Consider the following 14979-nt stretch of genomic DNA (forward strand, 5'->3'; position numbering starts at 1 on the left):
GACACCCATAGCAAGAGAAAAAGTGCCAGCAGAGGAGGAAAGTAATGATCTCTATGGAGACCAATAGCTTTGAAAAAGAAATTTGAACTTCCAGTTAATAGCTGAAAGAATGGCACCACATGATTTCACGATTTAAGACATTCACTGTAACAATTCTAATTGTCTGCAGGGAAGGTGATGGCCTAGTGGTATTATCTCGAGAGGATATTAATCCAGAAACTTAGCTAATGTTCTGGGATCCATGTTCGAATCCTGCTGTGGCAGATGATGGAATTTGAACTCAACAAAATAAAACCTGGAATTAAGAATCTACTGGTGACCATGAAACCTTTGCCAATTGTTGGAAAAACCTATCTGGTTCACTGATGTCCTGTAGGTAAGGAAATCCTTACCTGAACTGGCCCACATGACTCCAAAGCCACAGCTATGTGGTTGACTTTCAGCTGCTCTCTAACTAGAACTGGGCAATAAATCTGGCCAGCCAGTGATACTCATGTCCCATGAATAAAAAAAAATTGAAAATACTATTGTCTAAATGCTATCTTTGTAGGCAAGTTACACAGAAAATCACAGAATAGAATACCCCCCTTTCCTATTCTCAGCGTAACTTAAAAAACATACCTCGCAGATACACATTACACTGTCCTTTGAACAGACATTCAATTCACCCAGAATCATTTCAAACTTATTCCTAGCTCTCAAGAGTTTACCTCTATTATTTTCCTTTCGTAGCCTGGTAGCTTCTAATTCAAGTGTTGTCCTTCATGGTGAGAGTATTACTGTAGATTCCACCTCTAGCACAAGCTAGGTGAATCTTACATGTTGCTTTTGACTCCTCATGGATTTGGTTTTTTCAATCCAAGCACAAGCCTCCTCCTGCATTCTAGTGCAGTGAACCATGGAGGCTTGTAGCCTCTATCTCCCTGCTGGTCCCTGGCAGATTAGACCACCTGTCTGAGATATCCAGTGGAATTTTAGAAAAGCCTGATCTTTACAATGGTTTTCTTTGCACCCTCACCAATGGTGACATGAATCACATGGGCCTTGTATCCAAGTGGAAATGCTAATTAGCTATCTTCAGAGTCCAACTTGCTCTCATTCTGGAAGTAGATGGACACCTTAAAGGTTCTTCACTAAGAGACTGATTGAGGTGTGGAATACACTGCCTGCTGTGATAGTGGAGTCGGACACTTTAGGAACTTTCAAGCGGTTATTGGATAGGCACATGGAACACACCAGAATTATAGGGAGTGGGGTAGCTTGATCTTGGGTTTCGACTTAGCTCGGCACAACATTGAGGGCCTATACTGTGCTATACTGTTCTATGTTCTAAGAACTATTTACAATCTGCCATTGTCGATAAATGTAAATAACCTTTGCCCAGGAAAACAACCTAGGCTTTCCTTTGATCTTTAGCTCCATCATCCAGACTTCAGGTCGTATGATCCCCTTCATTTTACCCCAAACGAAAGACACATCTTATAAACCTCATAATTGTAACAGCAATCTGTTAGAAAATACTAGAATTGGCTGTTCGAAGCACTGACCTGGAGAGTTTTTATTGTCATTAGTCCTCTGCCAATACCTGAAAAAGAAAAGACATAATTACCCTTTAATCATTGGCAACGGTCACAGAATGGTTTATAAGAAAAATATATATTATCACTTAATTTCCTCGTAAACAGATAGATTACCAACAACATCCCACATTTATGTAGTATCATTAAAAACTCAAAAGAACACCATAACGAAGATGCATGTAATTATGTGTGCAGTAACCTAGGGTTATAAATCACAAAAGGTCTTCAAAATCATTGGATTTTTGTACTTAACGCTAAGTAAGTTTATCTTTAGGATGTGAACAAAAGAAAATCCAACAACAAAGCGCTATTTTCTTTTGAATAATTCATTGAATCAGCACAGTGCAGAACGAGGCCATTCAGCCCAGCCAGCCTGCACCCATAACAATTCCACTCAGACCCTATCACCAAAATCTTTCATTTTTACCCTGCTAATCTCCTGACAATTTAGCATGGCCAATCCAGTTAGCCCGCAAATCTTTAGACAGTGGGAGGAAACCGGAGCACCCAAAAGGAAACCCACGCTGACGGGGTGAATGTGAAAACTGCACACAGACAGATAATTGAACCTGGTTCCTAGCGCTGTGAGACAACAGTGCTAACCTCTGTATGAGATATCAGCTGAGAGAACATGGAAATATTAATCAAGTTACGCAATCTAATGACATGGGGCTTGAATCCACAACCACAATCCACAGAGGTGAGAGCGATAACACTGAGTTATGCTGACATTCAGATGTGGCACACAACAGCACCAGCAGTGACATTTTCAATAGCACTGGGCATCTATCAATGGGCTTCCACCAATCTGTGACTCTGTAAAGCGTGCATTTTGAAAGTTTTTTAAAGTATATAAGTATATGTCAGGTAATGATGGGAGGGGACAGCTGTTACCAATTGTTTTTGAACATGCTGTGTATTCGACAGGCACAAAGGCTCATTTGAAATCAACATGAGGATTTAATTTTGCTGTTGATTTCACCAGTGGCAAGAAACAAGTTGCAAACTTATCAACATAGTCTCCAGACAGCCCTCAGTTGTGTTTTGCTATTATTCAATGGCCAACTCAGACTGCTGACACAAAAACAGAAAATGCTTGCCATCTTATAAATCTGACAGCATCTGTGGAGAGACAACAGGGCTAATGTTGAATCTGGATGACCTTTTGTTAAAGCCTTTCTCTGCTCCACAGGACTAATTTCTTCCTATCTTGACTCCAACCCCTCTTCCCTTGTCCAGTCCCTTCCCACTCACATCCACAATTTCTCTGATGTCCTATGCCATATCAACAGCTTTCCTGGCCCAAACCACCTCCTCCTTACCATGGATATCTGATCCCTCTACACCTCCATTCCCCAACAGAATGGCCTGAGAACTCTTTGCTTCTTCCTTGAACAGAGGTCCGAACAATCCCCATCCTCCACCAATCTCCTCCGTCTGCCTGAACTTGTTCTCTCACCCAACATTTTTTCCTTTAACTCTCACATTTTCTCCAAATAAATGGTCTGGCTCTGGTCACCCACATGGGTCTCAGTTATGTTTGTCTCTTTATGGGGTATGTGGAATATTCCTTATTCCAGTCCTATTCCGACCCCTTCCCACAACTCCTTTATCAGTATATCGATTACCATTTTGATGCCACTGCATGCCCTTCTCTGGACCTGGAAAATGTATCAACCTCACTTCCAACTTCCACCCCTCTATCAGCTTCATGTGGCCCATTTCCAATACTTCTCTACCCTTTCTTGACTTCTCTGTCTCCATTTCTGGGTACAGACTGTCCAAAATAAAAAGCTCTGACATTGGCTTTATTCTCTCTCCACAGATACTGTCAGATCTGCTGGGATTTTCCAGCATATTCTGTTTTTGTTTCAGATTCCAGCATCCGCAGTGTTTTGCTTTTACCAGACTGCAGATGATTGGGATCAAACAGAATTCCAAAACACATCAATCCAAGCTTAATAGGGGATAAGCATTTTCTTTCTTATTTTAAGCCTAATTTCTTATTGTGCATATATTTAATAGACCATTTATTTATCAGTGTCACATTATCACTGCAATTAAATTCCTGTGAAAATCCCCTAGTCGCCACACTCCAGTGTGTATACAGGTACACTGACGGAGAATTTAGCATGGCCAAATAATCTAAGCAGCACGTCTTTTGGACTGTGGGAGAGCAAGATGGGAAGAACATGTAGATTCTGCGCAGACATGATCCATGCTGGGAATCGAACCTGATGTCCTATTCAAGTACACTGAGGGAGAAGTTAGCATGGCCAATGCACCTGACCAGCATGTCTTTCAGACTGTGGGAGGAAACCGGAGCACCCGGAGGAAACCCATGCAGACAAGGGGAGAGCATGCAAACTTCACACAGACAGTGACCCAAGCCAAGAATCGAACCAAGGTGCCTGGCGCTGTGAGGCAGCAGTGCTAACCACTGTGCCACCCCATCGTACACCTAAGCAGCAAATTATCCTATATGTTGTAAAAATACTGAAACACTTCCAGGTCATGCTATCACAATATTAAGTATGTCCTCCTCCCTCTAATACATTCTGTGCCCCTTTAAACATAGCACGAAGGACAGGAAATGTGAAAATGTAAAAACAGTGAAATCATGTACCTGGAAAGTTTGCTGGCACAAGGTAAAAGTCATTGAAGCCTTCCTTTTTCAACCATTTCCTCAGCTGCACATAATCCAGCTCATGACTAATGTTGGCTGTGCATAATTGACACAGTTAATTACATTCTTGCAGGTTATTACATTCAGTCTACATCAAGCTTATTGATCTGGTTGAAGCTAAATTAACACTGAGACAAATAATCATTCCCTCCTGAGTGCAAACTCATATTTCTTCTCTGTCCCCCCTTTGTTCAAGGTAGCAATTTGCACTGGGATGTGATTACATGGAGCAGTCCATTCACCAACCAGGACTGGGTGTCTCAAAATGGGGGTGCAGGCTGATCCCAATCTTGCAAGATTTGTACATACAAATATTCGGTGGACTTTTACCGGCACATCCACCCAAGGTTCGTATGACCCCATCCGGGGCCAACGGAGAATGCTGTTCTCCGAGCCGAACCCGCCCCCGGAGTCATGGCGAGTGTGCTGATAAAATTCCAATCATTGTCTCAGTTATGAGATAGCAATCAGGAGCAGGAACCCTAAAGTTAAAGTTTATTTATTAGTCATAAGTAGGCTTACATTCACACCTCAATGGAATTACTGTGAAAATCCCCTAGTTGCCACAGCTCAGCCAGTGCCTGTTCTCAGTACACTGAGTGAGAATTTATCACGGCTAACCCACACATCTTTGGACTGTTGGGCAGGGTGAGGTGGGGTGGGGGAAGAACCAGAGCATCCAGAGGAAACCCATGCAGACATGGGGAGAATGTGCAAACTCCATTCAGACTGTGACCCAAACCTGGAATCAAACCTGGATGCCTGGTTCTGTGAGGCAGCAGTGCCAACCACTGTGCCACCCAATCTTGCAGGATTTGTACATACAGACATTATCTCAGTTACTAGGTAGTAGCATCAGGAGCAGGAAGCCTGGTTCAAATCATCCATCCCCATAATTAGGACAGACTGGAAGTTAACATCAATCGAAACATTAAGGCCAAGGTGCAATATCAACATCAAAATAATCTCATATTGCCTCCTTGGGTGAAAGGGGTCAGGCAAACAAGCTGCGCGACCAAAACCTTACTGCGGTATCTGTTTACAGGCAGCCTCCTGTGACTAGTAGGCACTCTCTTACTAAAATTTTGACATACACCAATTTCTCATGTGTGCAGTGACAACAGCAGCACAATTTGCTGCAATGCTTCTGGGCTAGGGAGCAGAGCTGAATTCAAAAAATAAGGTTATAATCCAATAATTCACACTGCAATGAAGTTACTGTGAAAGTGACCCCTCTCTTACAGAAGGGGAGTGAGGGTGGATATGACCGTGATGCTGGCTGTTCACACTGAATGCAGCATTTCACATCATACTCGGGACTCCCGCACACTTTCTACACGGGCTGGGGACTTGACAACAAGCGGCCATCCGCATCCAGCCCGGGGCTCAGGGAGGGAAGCTGCAGGGTGAACGCAGAGAGAAAGGAGGGAAGCTGCAGGCCTGCCGGAGCTGCTCAGTGCCCAGGCTTGGAGGGGGAGAGCCGCAGCCGGAGCGGGCTGGGTGAGGGAGACTCACTCCGCCAGCCTTTACCTCCTGTCTCCAGCGCCTGTGCCCCCGTGCAGTGCTGGCTCCTGCAGCCTCTCCGCTTCCTCCTCCTGTAAACCCGGCCTTTCCTCTTCACCATCACTCGAAAGCAGAGGCACACTTTAGCACAGACTGCCCTCTCCGGGCCAATTCAGCTCAGTGCGCCCCTTTCTCTTTCACAAGAATAGCGCAAGGGGATTTAAAATCTAAATAGCTATGACTGTAACACTACAGTCTGCACCCTCTCCTTTCCTTCTCTGTGAACTCTGCATGCTTTGTCTGTATAATGTGCAAGGAACAATACTGTATGCTAATACAGTTTAAAGTTTATTTATTAGTGTCACAAGTAGGCTTACATTCACACTGCAATGAAGTTACTGTGAAAGTCCCCCAGTCACCACTCTCGGGTGCCTGTTTGTGTACACTGAGGGAGAATTTAAGCATGACACTAACCAGTGCATCTTTCAGACTGTGGGAGGAAACCGGAGCATCTGGAGGAAACCCACATAGACATGGGGAGAATGTGCAAACCCCACAGTCACCCAAGCTGGGAATCGTATATATGTATATATATGGGCAGCATGGTAATACAATGGTTAGCTCACAGCTCCAGGGACCTGGGTTCATTTTCCAGCTTAGGTCACTGTCTATGTGGATTTTGTACGTTCTCCCTGTGTCTGCATGGGTTTCCTCCCACAGTCCAAAGATGTGTGGGTTAGGTTGATTAACTTGCTAAATTGACCTTAGTGTCAGGGGATTAGCAGGGTAAATGTGTGGGTTACGGGAATAGGGCCTGAGTGAGATTCTGGTCGGTGCAGACTCCTTCTGCACTGTAGGGTTTCTATAATTATATGAAAAGAATTATAGTAATAATTCCTACTGTGTGTGTCAGTCTGGCTGCAGTCAATGCACAAACAGAAACATTCTTGCAACAAGTTAACTAAATGAAATTCTTGTCAACAGCAGAAACCCTCTGCCCCTCCATTTTCCCCCTCAATCCTCTTTCTAAGCTGTAGGGATTCTATGATTCTATGATAAATGTGGTGACCAGAATTATATAAAATGCTCAAGTTGTGGCCTGGCCAGAGCTTTATAGATGTTCAGCATTACTTATCTGAGTTTTGTATTTATTTTTCTATTTATGATACAAGTTCCCATATGCTTTGTGAACCATTCTCTGAAAATATCTTGCCACCTTCAGAGATCCAAACTACTGAACTGCAATATGTCGCTCTATCCCTGTGCACTCCTTCAAAATGTGCCATTTGCTCCCTTTTGCCTCTCCCTATGCAGAATGCATCATGCTTTACAGTCCAGTAGTTTTAAAATGGGGCCACTGTTGTAATGTCCACCAATTATGTACGCAACAGGATTGCACTTCTGGCAATGTTATAAAGCAACCAGATAACCTTTTAATTGTGCTGTTGGCTGAAAGGTCATTATGAATATCAAGAACCAAAGGTGCGCAGGTCAGGTTGATTGGCCATGCTCAATTGCACCTAAGTGTCTGGGAGATTAGTAGGGTAAACATGTGGGTTATGGGGATAGGGCCTGGGTGGAATTGTTGTCGGTGCAGGTTCAATGGGCTGAATGGCCTCTTTCTGCACAGTAGGGATTGTATGATTCTATGAATATTTTGCAGGAAATTGGGAAAAATCCCCCGTTCTTCTTTGAAATAGAGTTATATCACAATTTGTTTTTTTTGTTTTAATATGGACATTTCACTCTCTGCATCAGAAACAGTTGTGCAATTCTCCTGGAGATACTCAGTAAAATGTGAAGTTCCTTCCTGTGTTTACTGAGGGCACAATCTTCCCAGTCCCTTAAGGGCAGGCTTGAAGGTGGGAGCAGGAATTTTATAAACACCAGCACCGGATCTGCAGGCTAACTGGTTCCCACCTCTGGCTGACCATCCAGGAAGCAGCTGAGCAGTTGCAAAGACTACCTGCCAAGCAGCAGGGGTACAGCCAACTGGTACAGTTGAATTCAACAGTTAGTTTGAATAGCCTGTGAGGCCTCTTGTGTTAACACCCCTCTGCCCCCACCTTCCCCGATACTAAGGAGCAATTTAACATGGCAAATCAACAAAACATCTTTAGAGTGTGGGAGGAAACCAGAGCACGCCCCTGCAGACACAGGGAGAACATGCAGACTTCATACAGATAGTGCCCTGTGATCAGAATTGAACCCAGGTCCCAGGAGCTGTGAGGCAGCAGCGCTAACCACTGTGCTACCATGCCACCCACTTCAGGAAGGATGGGTATGTTCTTGAGTGGGGGCAGAAAAGATTTACCAGAATGGTTCCAGGGATGAAGGATTTTGGCTCAAAGTTAGGTTGGAGAAGCTGGGGTTGCTCTCCTTGGAACAAAGGGGACCGAGGAAGGTGCTGATGGACATGAAGTTTGAGACAAGGCAGACAAAGAAAAGCTGTTGCCATCGGTGCAAGAACAAGAGGTCACAGATTTAAGCTTTTGGCAAAAAATGCAGTAGGGATGTGAGGGAGACATTTTTAATGCAACGAGGGACCTGGCATTTGTTGCTTACAGGATTGTATGGAGGTGGAGATGATCAATAATTTCAAAAGGAAATTGTATGGGAACATGAGGTTAAATAAACTTGTAGGACCTTTGGGATAGAGCTGGGGAATTGGACAGGCTGATTATCCCTACAGAGAACAGGCTAAATGCCCTTCTTCTCTGCTGTAATGATTCAGTGACCAAAACATTTGGAGATGTCTCAAGATTGTGTAAACCATTCTACAAATGTTTTAAATCAAGCCCAGTGTGAACATGTGCCTTCAGCACAGAGGTATAAAATGAAACTTTCATCATGACATTTATTCAGTATACGAAACTTATGCTTCAAGTGGTTATTTTTAAGCTTGTAACAACATAAATTGCTTATTTTTGGAATTTTTTTTGGATTAGTCATTCTGATACATTACATGAGAAAACAAATCTTCATCAGTTGGCAGTGGGTAAGTATCATTCTTCATCACCTTTTTGTTTACAATCTCCAAAAATCTGAATGGACCTATCTGCTTTTTGAAATACCGCAATGGAAATATAAGTACAAGTACAGAAATTTACATATGATGGGTTCACGACACTACTTCCTATAACCAGAATATTCCTGCAGCCCATCACTGCATTTCCTTCTTCTTAATTGGCCGATTGTTTCTCATCTATCCAGCTCCTTATTTACTGCTTCCTACTGTGCAACAAGTGCTTAACATATCATGTGACTTATAACTGGCTCTTACAATATACTACAAGGGATTTTGCTTGCAGACACCTCATTAGTACAAATCTACAGCCAATGATTCATATGGTATGATGAATCTCCAATTTGCACAGTGTAACTTCTCAGAGCCAGCACATATAAACATGTTTCAGCATTCCAAATACACTGGCTAAGGAATTTCACCTGCACTGAATCACCACTGGGTATTCCTTGAAGTGCCTTAGCATTCCCATCACAGTACTAGTCAGTATACAACTGCTGATGTTCCATGCCAAAATATACCCAAGTGCTTTTATTACTCGAGTATTGAGGCTGTCAGAGTTTTCTTGTTTTAGGAAATAGTGATTGCAGCCACGATACCTAAGTCTTTCTACAAGTCTTGTACCTACACATTCACTCCTTGTGTTTTGAAATCTAACAGATTTAGAAGCTTTGATTCACCAGACTTCTTGCAGTTTGATAAGAGTCATTTCATGATCTTGACAGCTTTCTTGCTTTGAGGCTGGTGAGATGATGACCACTAAAACACTGCAAATTCTGTGAATGCATGCTGTAGACCATTATCCATCAACAGGATGACTTTTATTCCAAATTTTGCACATTTCTTAAAGTTTGGACGTGAAACTGCATGTGTTACCTGAAGTGAGACAGTCTGCTTTGACAAAGTTATTATACTGGTCACACAGAGCAGAAAGGGTATGGCCCTAATGCCAGCCCTTCATTTAACGACTAGTCACAATATTGTGCAGCAATATGTGTCCTTACTAGAAGGACAAGAAAGTGGCAAACAGTTATTTCACTTTGTTATGTTTGCTTAGGCTCTGTTGTTATCTGCGAATCAACTAACACCAAGAATGTAGCTTATGGCAGTCTCCATTAGAGGATGAGTATGAATCTTGAAGCAACATGGTGAGCATAAGTCTAAGTTGGTCATTAACATCAGTATGTGACATTTCCTCTTCTGAAAGGTCTGCCTGAGCATGCACATTAAAACCTACTGGCGTGACTGTGTACAGAATCAATTCCAACAGACCAGTAGCTAGGAGTGTTTAATACTGAAATATTCTTGAATATTCAGTGATAGGGTAGAACAAGTTGAGGAAGAGTACCGAATCAGGACTGACAAGGCAGTAAATCCAAGACAACATGTTCAGCTCTTGAATGTACCTCAATACCTTGTGTTCCTCCTTTAATACACACTTTAGGAGCTACCTCTTTGATCATTTTGTTTCTGGTCATCTGACCTAAAGTCCTGTGGTTTGGTGTCATATTTTGTTTTATAATGCTACTTGCTACTTATAATGCTACTTATAAAACAAATAAAGCTTGGACAATGTTTATTACGGCAAAAGCATTATATGAACATAAGCTGTTTTGTACCAGTGACTTGAAGGCATAAGTTGAAAATAACCTGGATGATCTGTTTAGACAAGATATCATTGTTCCGATAACAACACCAAATTCATAGATCAAATGGATCATTAGCTTTGACTCAGTTGATACCTTTTCTTGCCTCTGAGTCACAAGATTCTGGGTTCAAGTCCCACGCCAGAGCTTGAGCACAAAAATCTACATTAGCACTTAAGAACAGTGGGAATGCTGCACTGTTGGAGACACCATCATTCAGGTGAGATGTCCAACTGATGCTCCTCAGTGAAGTCTCCCTGCTGCTCTCTGTTGATGCTCTTCCTCCTAATTATCACTGGAAAGGTTCTTCTGCTTCTCACTTTTCAGTCGAGGTGACTGCTCCAACTTCTCCTGGAATGCTTCTTAGTAAAGTCTCTCTGCTGCCCTCTCCCAAGCCAGTTATTACCCCCCAGTTATGACTGTAACACTACATTCCGCACTCTCTCCTTTCTTTTTCTATGAATGATATGCTTTGTCTGTATAGCGCGCAAGAAACAATATCTTTCATTGTATGCTAATACATATGACAATAATAAATCAAATCAATTATTACATTTTGTTACAGGCTCTAATAATTTCTTGTTTAGTGCTCTGCTCAATGGTTAGGGGGCCTATAAACTACTCTCAGCAGTCTTTCCTGACTCCAGCTATTCCTAATTTCAATTCATACTGGTTCCACTTTGTGATTTTCACAAGCTAGATCCTTTCTCATTAATGTCCTTGTGTCACCCTTTCCTACAAGGACTAATCCACCTCTTTTGCCATTCTATCTGTCTTTGTTGGTGCTGGAACTGTTATTTCCCAACCTTGATCACCTTGAAACACTCAATGGTGACTAAATTGAAACGATCGACCTCCATTTGTGCCATTAATCCATCCATTCTATAGTAAGCACTATCTGTATTCAGATAAAAATCCATGAATTTCATTTTTTTTACTTTGATTCTGCGATCAAATGAACATCGGCCTGAGAAATTAGGCTCAGCATAAAATTGGATACTTTAAACTGATACAGCTGACTAAAACTGCTTCTATGAGGTTACCACAGGTCAAAAGTCAATAGGGACCATTTTTTTGATTTGATTTGATTTATTATTGTCACATAAATTAAGATACAGTGAAAAGTATTGTTTCTTGTGCGCTATACAGACGAAACATACTGTTCATAGAGAAGGAAACGAGAGAGTACAGAATGTAGTGTTACAGTCATAGCTAGGGTGTAGAGAAAGATCAGCTTAATGCAAGGTAGTTCCATTCAAAAGTCTGATGGCAGCAGGGAAGAAGCTGTTCTTGAGTTGGTTGGTACGTGACCTCAGGCTTCTGTATCTTTTTCCCGAAGGAAGAAGGTGGAAGAGAGAATGTCTGGGATGCATGGAGTCCAAAGCTGGCTGCTTTGCCACAGCAGGGGGAAGTGCAGACACAGTCAATGGACGGGAGGCTGGTTTGCATGTTGGATTGAGCAACATTCACAACCTTACTCACATGTTGAGCAGGGGTACTTCATTTTAACAATAGGGAAGTCAACATGACCTGAAACCAGAACGCAGATCGCTTACATATTGAATAGGGAGGCTCAAACTTTACAATGGAAGAGTAATTAAAGCACAAAACCCATCAGAAGGAACTCAGCCAGCAAACATTATGATTGTACATTCCCTAGCTTCAGCCAGACTCCCTGCTATTAACTATACCCTGAAAAGAGGTAAGTACAACTAAAATGACTTGGCCTAATGCATTGGGCATTGTGACACCAACCCTCCCCCACCCCCCACACACACACTCTGAATGCCAGAGAACCTTCAAAAAGGGAGGGGAGATAAAAAATGCTATTTGCAACACAAACTCCAGTGAAGATATCACCAAACTACTGTGACCCTGGATGATGCAAGCGGGCATGCGAGATCCACCTTTGTGGTAAGAGGTCCCTGAGTTCATCTGTCACTGTGATCACGGTGAATCGAATTCAATAGCCCAATCAATTTCACCAGACTGGGTAGTACCTATTTCTCAGGCAATTAGCCTAGTCTGGGGAAAGTTTATTTTGTTGTGTAAAAATTATTTCTTTAAAGTTAACTTAATGTATTGTTTAATAATTGTTTCTTTAACTTGTGAGTATTTTTAATAAAGCCATGCTTGAATCACTGTCCTTTGACTGCCATATGAAGTAAAAGCACTTGAGTGAATCGGTGATAAACTGGTTGAAGTGTCTGTATAGAATAAAGTTTATTCATTCGTCATAAGTAAGGCTTACATTAACATTGCAATAAAATTCCCCTTGTCACCACAGTCCGGGTCAATCCACCTAACCAGCACATCTTTCAGACTGTGGGAGGAAACCGGAGTATCCGGAGGAAACCCATGCAGACCTGGGAAGAACATTCAGACTCCACACAGATAGTGACTCAAGCCAAGAATCAAACCCAGGTCCCTAGCGCTGTGAGGCAGCGTTGCTAACCACTGTGCAATTTCAGTGACAACAATTCCCTGCAAAGACCTTATTTGCTGCCAGAATTCTTTTGTTTCTCACACTTCCTGTCCCACTCAGCTTGTCTTTGTAGCCACATTGCTATACTGTTTTTGCACCTTGACCTTTCTTTCTGCATTTTTAAGTCTCCCCTCATCCGAATCCTTTTAATAGTTTAATGTCTGTCCACTATTACAGCTGTGCCATTATCTTCCCATATGATTAAGTATAGCTTTAATAGGAATAATGAGGGGAAAGGCTACATAGAGAGAAAGTATTTCCTCTGGCAGAAAGTTTGCTAACCAGTTGACACAGATTTAAGATAATTGACAAAAATCAGCCAAGAACCATATAAATAGAATGGTTGGTTTGATTAGATTTGATTTATTATTGTCACATGTATTATTGTGAAGTTGAGTTTGTGAAGTTGGAATCTGATGTTGGTAAAGATGTAAAAAATTCTAAAAATGCTAGAGGGAAAAAAAGCATTGTGGTGTCCCTTTAAAGGCTAGTGTTTTGCTTCAGTGTTTGGAGGTTTAAAATGAAAGGTAGATATTGAATTCAAGCTGAAACATTTGTATCAAAAAGCCAAGCAATAGTCATGACAAGACGATTTTTAAATTAATTTTACTCAATCAATGTAAAGCAGACAGTCAGCTACCAAGAACATACAAAATTTGAATTTGATGGTGATTACAACATCCGACACAGAGTGCAAGGGGGAAAACAGTCAATAGCAACCGCTACCTCTCAAGCCTTGTGAGGGAGAAAGCAAATGCCAGTTGCCAAGAGCTAAGAGTTCTCAGCTTTTAACTCTGCCAGCCTTATATGTGTCTTAAGAGAATGCAACATCTAACCAGTGAAAAGTACCAAATCAGTAGGAACTTACAGATAGAGAAATCAACCCGAGAAACTCCAGAAGGTTCTGGAAAATACAAAACCTGGTCGTATATTTTTTTGAGAGTGACTAAATTCAATTATTACTTTTTTTATTAATGAACGAGTATTGTATTTATTTGAACATCATTCCATTAGAATCTTATTTTATTCAGTATGTTACTTGTTTAGTTAAATTTCCCTTTTAGTTAAATAAATAAATTGTTGTGGTCATTTTAAAGTGAGTGTTGGGTATTTCTGTTTGTTAACCACGACGTAACTGAAGGACAATTCACACCTTCCCACATAAGTTTAACGGATTACAAGGTGAGGTATTTCTCTTGGGGGATTCAGCGTTATTTCCCCAAAAGGATCAAACTCTGCATCATAACAGTATACAGTGAAAAGTATTGTTTTTTGCACACTATATGGACAAAGAATATCGTACGTAGGGAAGGAAAGGAGAGGGTGCAGAATGTAGTGTTTCAGTCATAACTAGGGTGCAGAGAATGAACAACTTAATATAAGGTAGGTCCATTCAAAAGACTGATGGCAGCAGGGAAGAAGCTGTTCTTGAGTTGGTTGGTATGTGATCTCAGACTTTAGCATCTTTTTCATGATGGGAGAAAGTGGAAGAGAGAATGTCCGAGGTGCGTGGGCTCCTTAATTGTGCTGGCTGCTTTTCCAAGGCAGTGGGAAGTGTAGTCAGAGTAAATGGATGGGAGGCTGGTTTGAGTGATGGACTGGGCTTCAGTCATGACCCTTTCTTGCAATCTTGGACAGGGCAAGAGCCTTACCAAGCTATGATGCAACCAGAAAGAATGCTTTCTATGGTGCATCTGGAGAAGTTGGTGAGTGTTGTACCAGACGTGCCAAATTTCCTTAGTCTCCTGAGAAACTGGAAGCGTTGGTGGGCTTTCTTAACTATAGTGTCGGCGTGGAAGGGCCAGGGCAAGTTGTTGGTGAGTGAGTGGCTTTAATAATGACATGAAATGTATTGCTGTAATGGGAAGCGGAAACATCTTCTCGGTAACTTTCTAAAAGGAACTGGACACAAAGGAATCAGTTTGCAGAGCTACAGAGAAAGAATCATCCAAAGCAGGAACTGAATGTGGGTCCCTGGCACTGAGGCAGCAGTGCCAACCACTGTGCCACCATGCCAGATTAACATCCCCAATCCCCTCTATTACTTCATTGAA

General features: G+C 42.0%; 1 protein-coding gene across 2 annotated transcripts in view; it reads right to left on the bottom strand.

Annotated features, from left to right (window-relative positions):
- The window catches only part of setd4 (SET domain containing 4), a 43767-nt gene that overhangs the window by 26733 nt on the left and 2055 nt on the right, over positions 1 to 14979 (bottom strand). The window contains exons 1-3 of one of the 2 annotated variants that reach the window (XM_080203678.1): positions 5797 to 5899; positions 4207 to 4302; positions 1548 to 1585 (exon numbers count right to left, since the gene is read on the bottom strand). In XM_080203678.1, the coding sequence (XP_080059804.1) occupies positions 1548 to 1585; positions 4207 to 4302; positions 5797 to 5890 (228 nt within the window). In that variant the 5' untranslated portion in view covers positions 5891 to 5899. Of the gene's footprint in view, positions 1 to 1547; positions 1586 to 4206; positions 4303 to 5796; positions 5900 to 14979 lie in introns of those variants that run through there. The other variant, XM_080203677.1, reaches the window with a different exon arrangement.

Source organism: Carcharhinus amblyrhynchos, chromosome 15 (assembly GCF_965287045.1).
Source record: "Carcharhinus amblyrhynchos chromosome 15, sCarAmb.v2.hapA, whole genome shotgun sequence".
In the NCBI taxonomy this organism is placed as follows: Eukaryota; Metazoa; Chordata; class Chondrichthyes; order Carcharhiniformes; family Carcharhinidae; genus Carcharhinus; species Carcharhinus amblyrhynchos.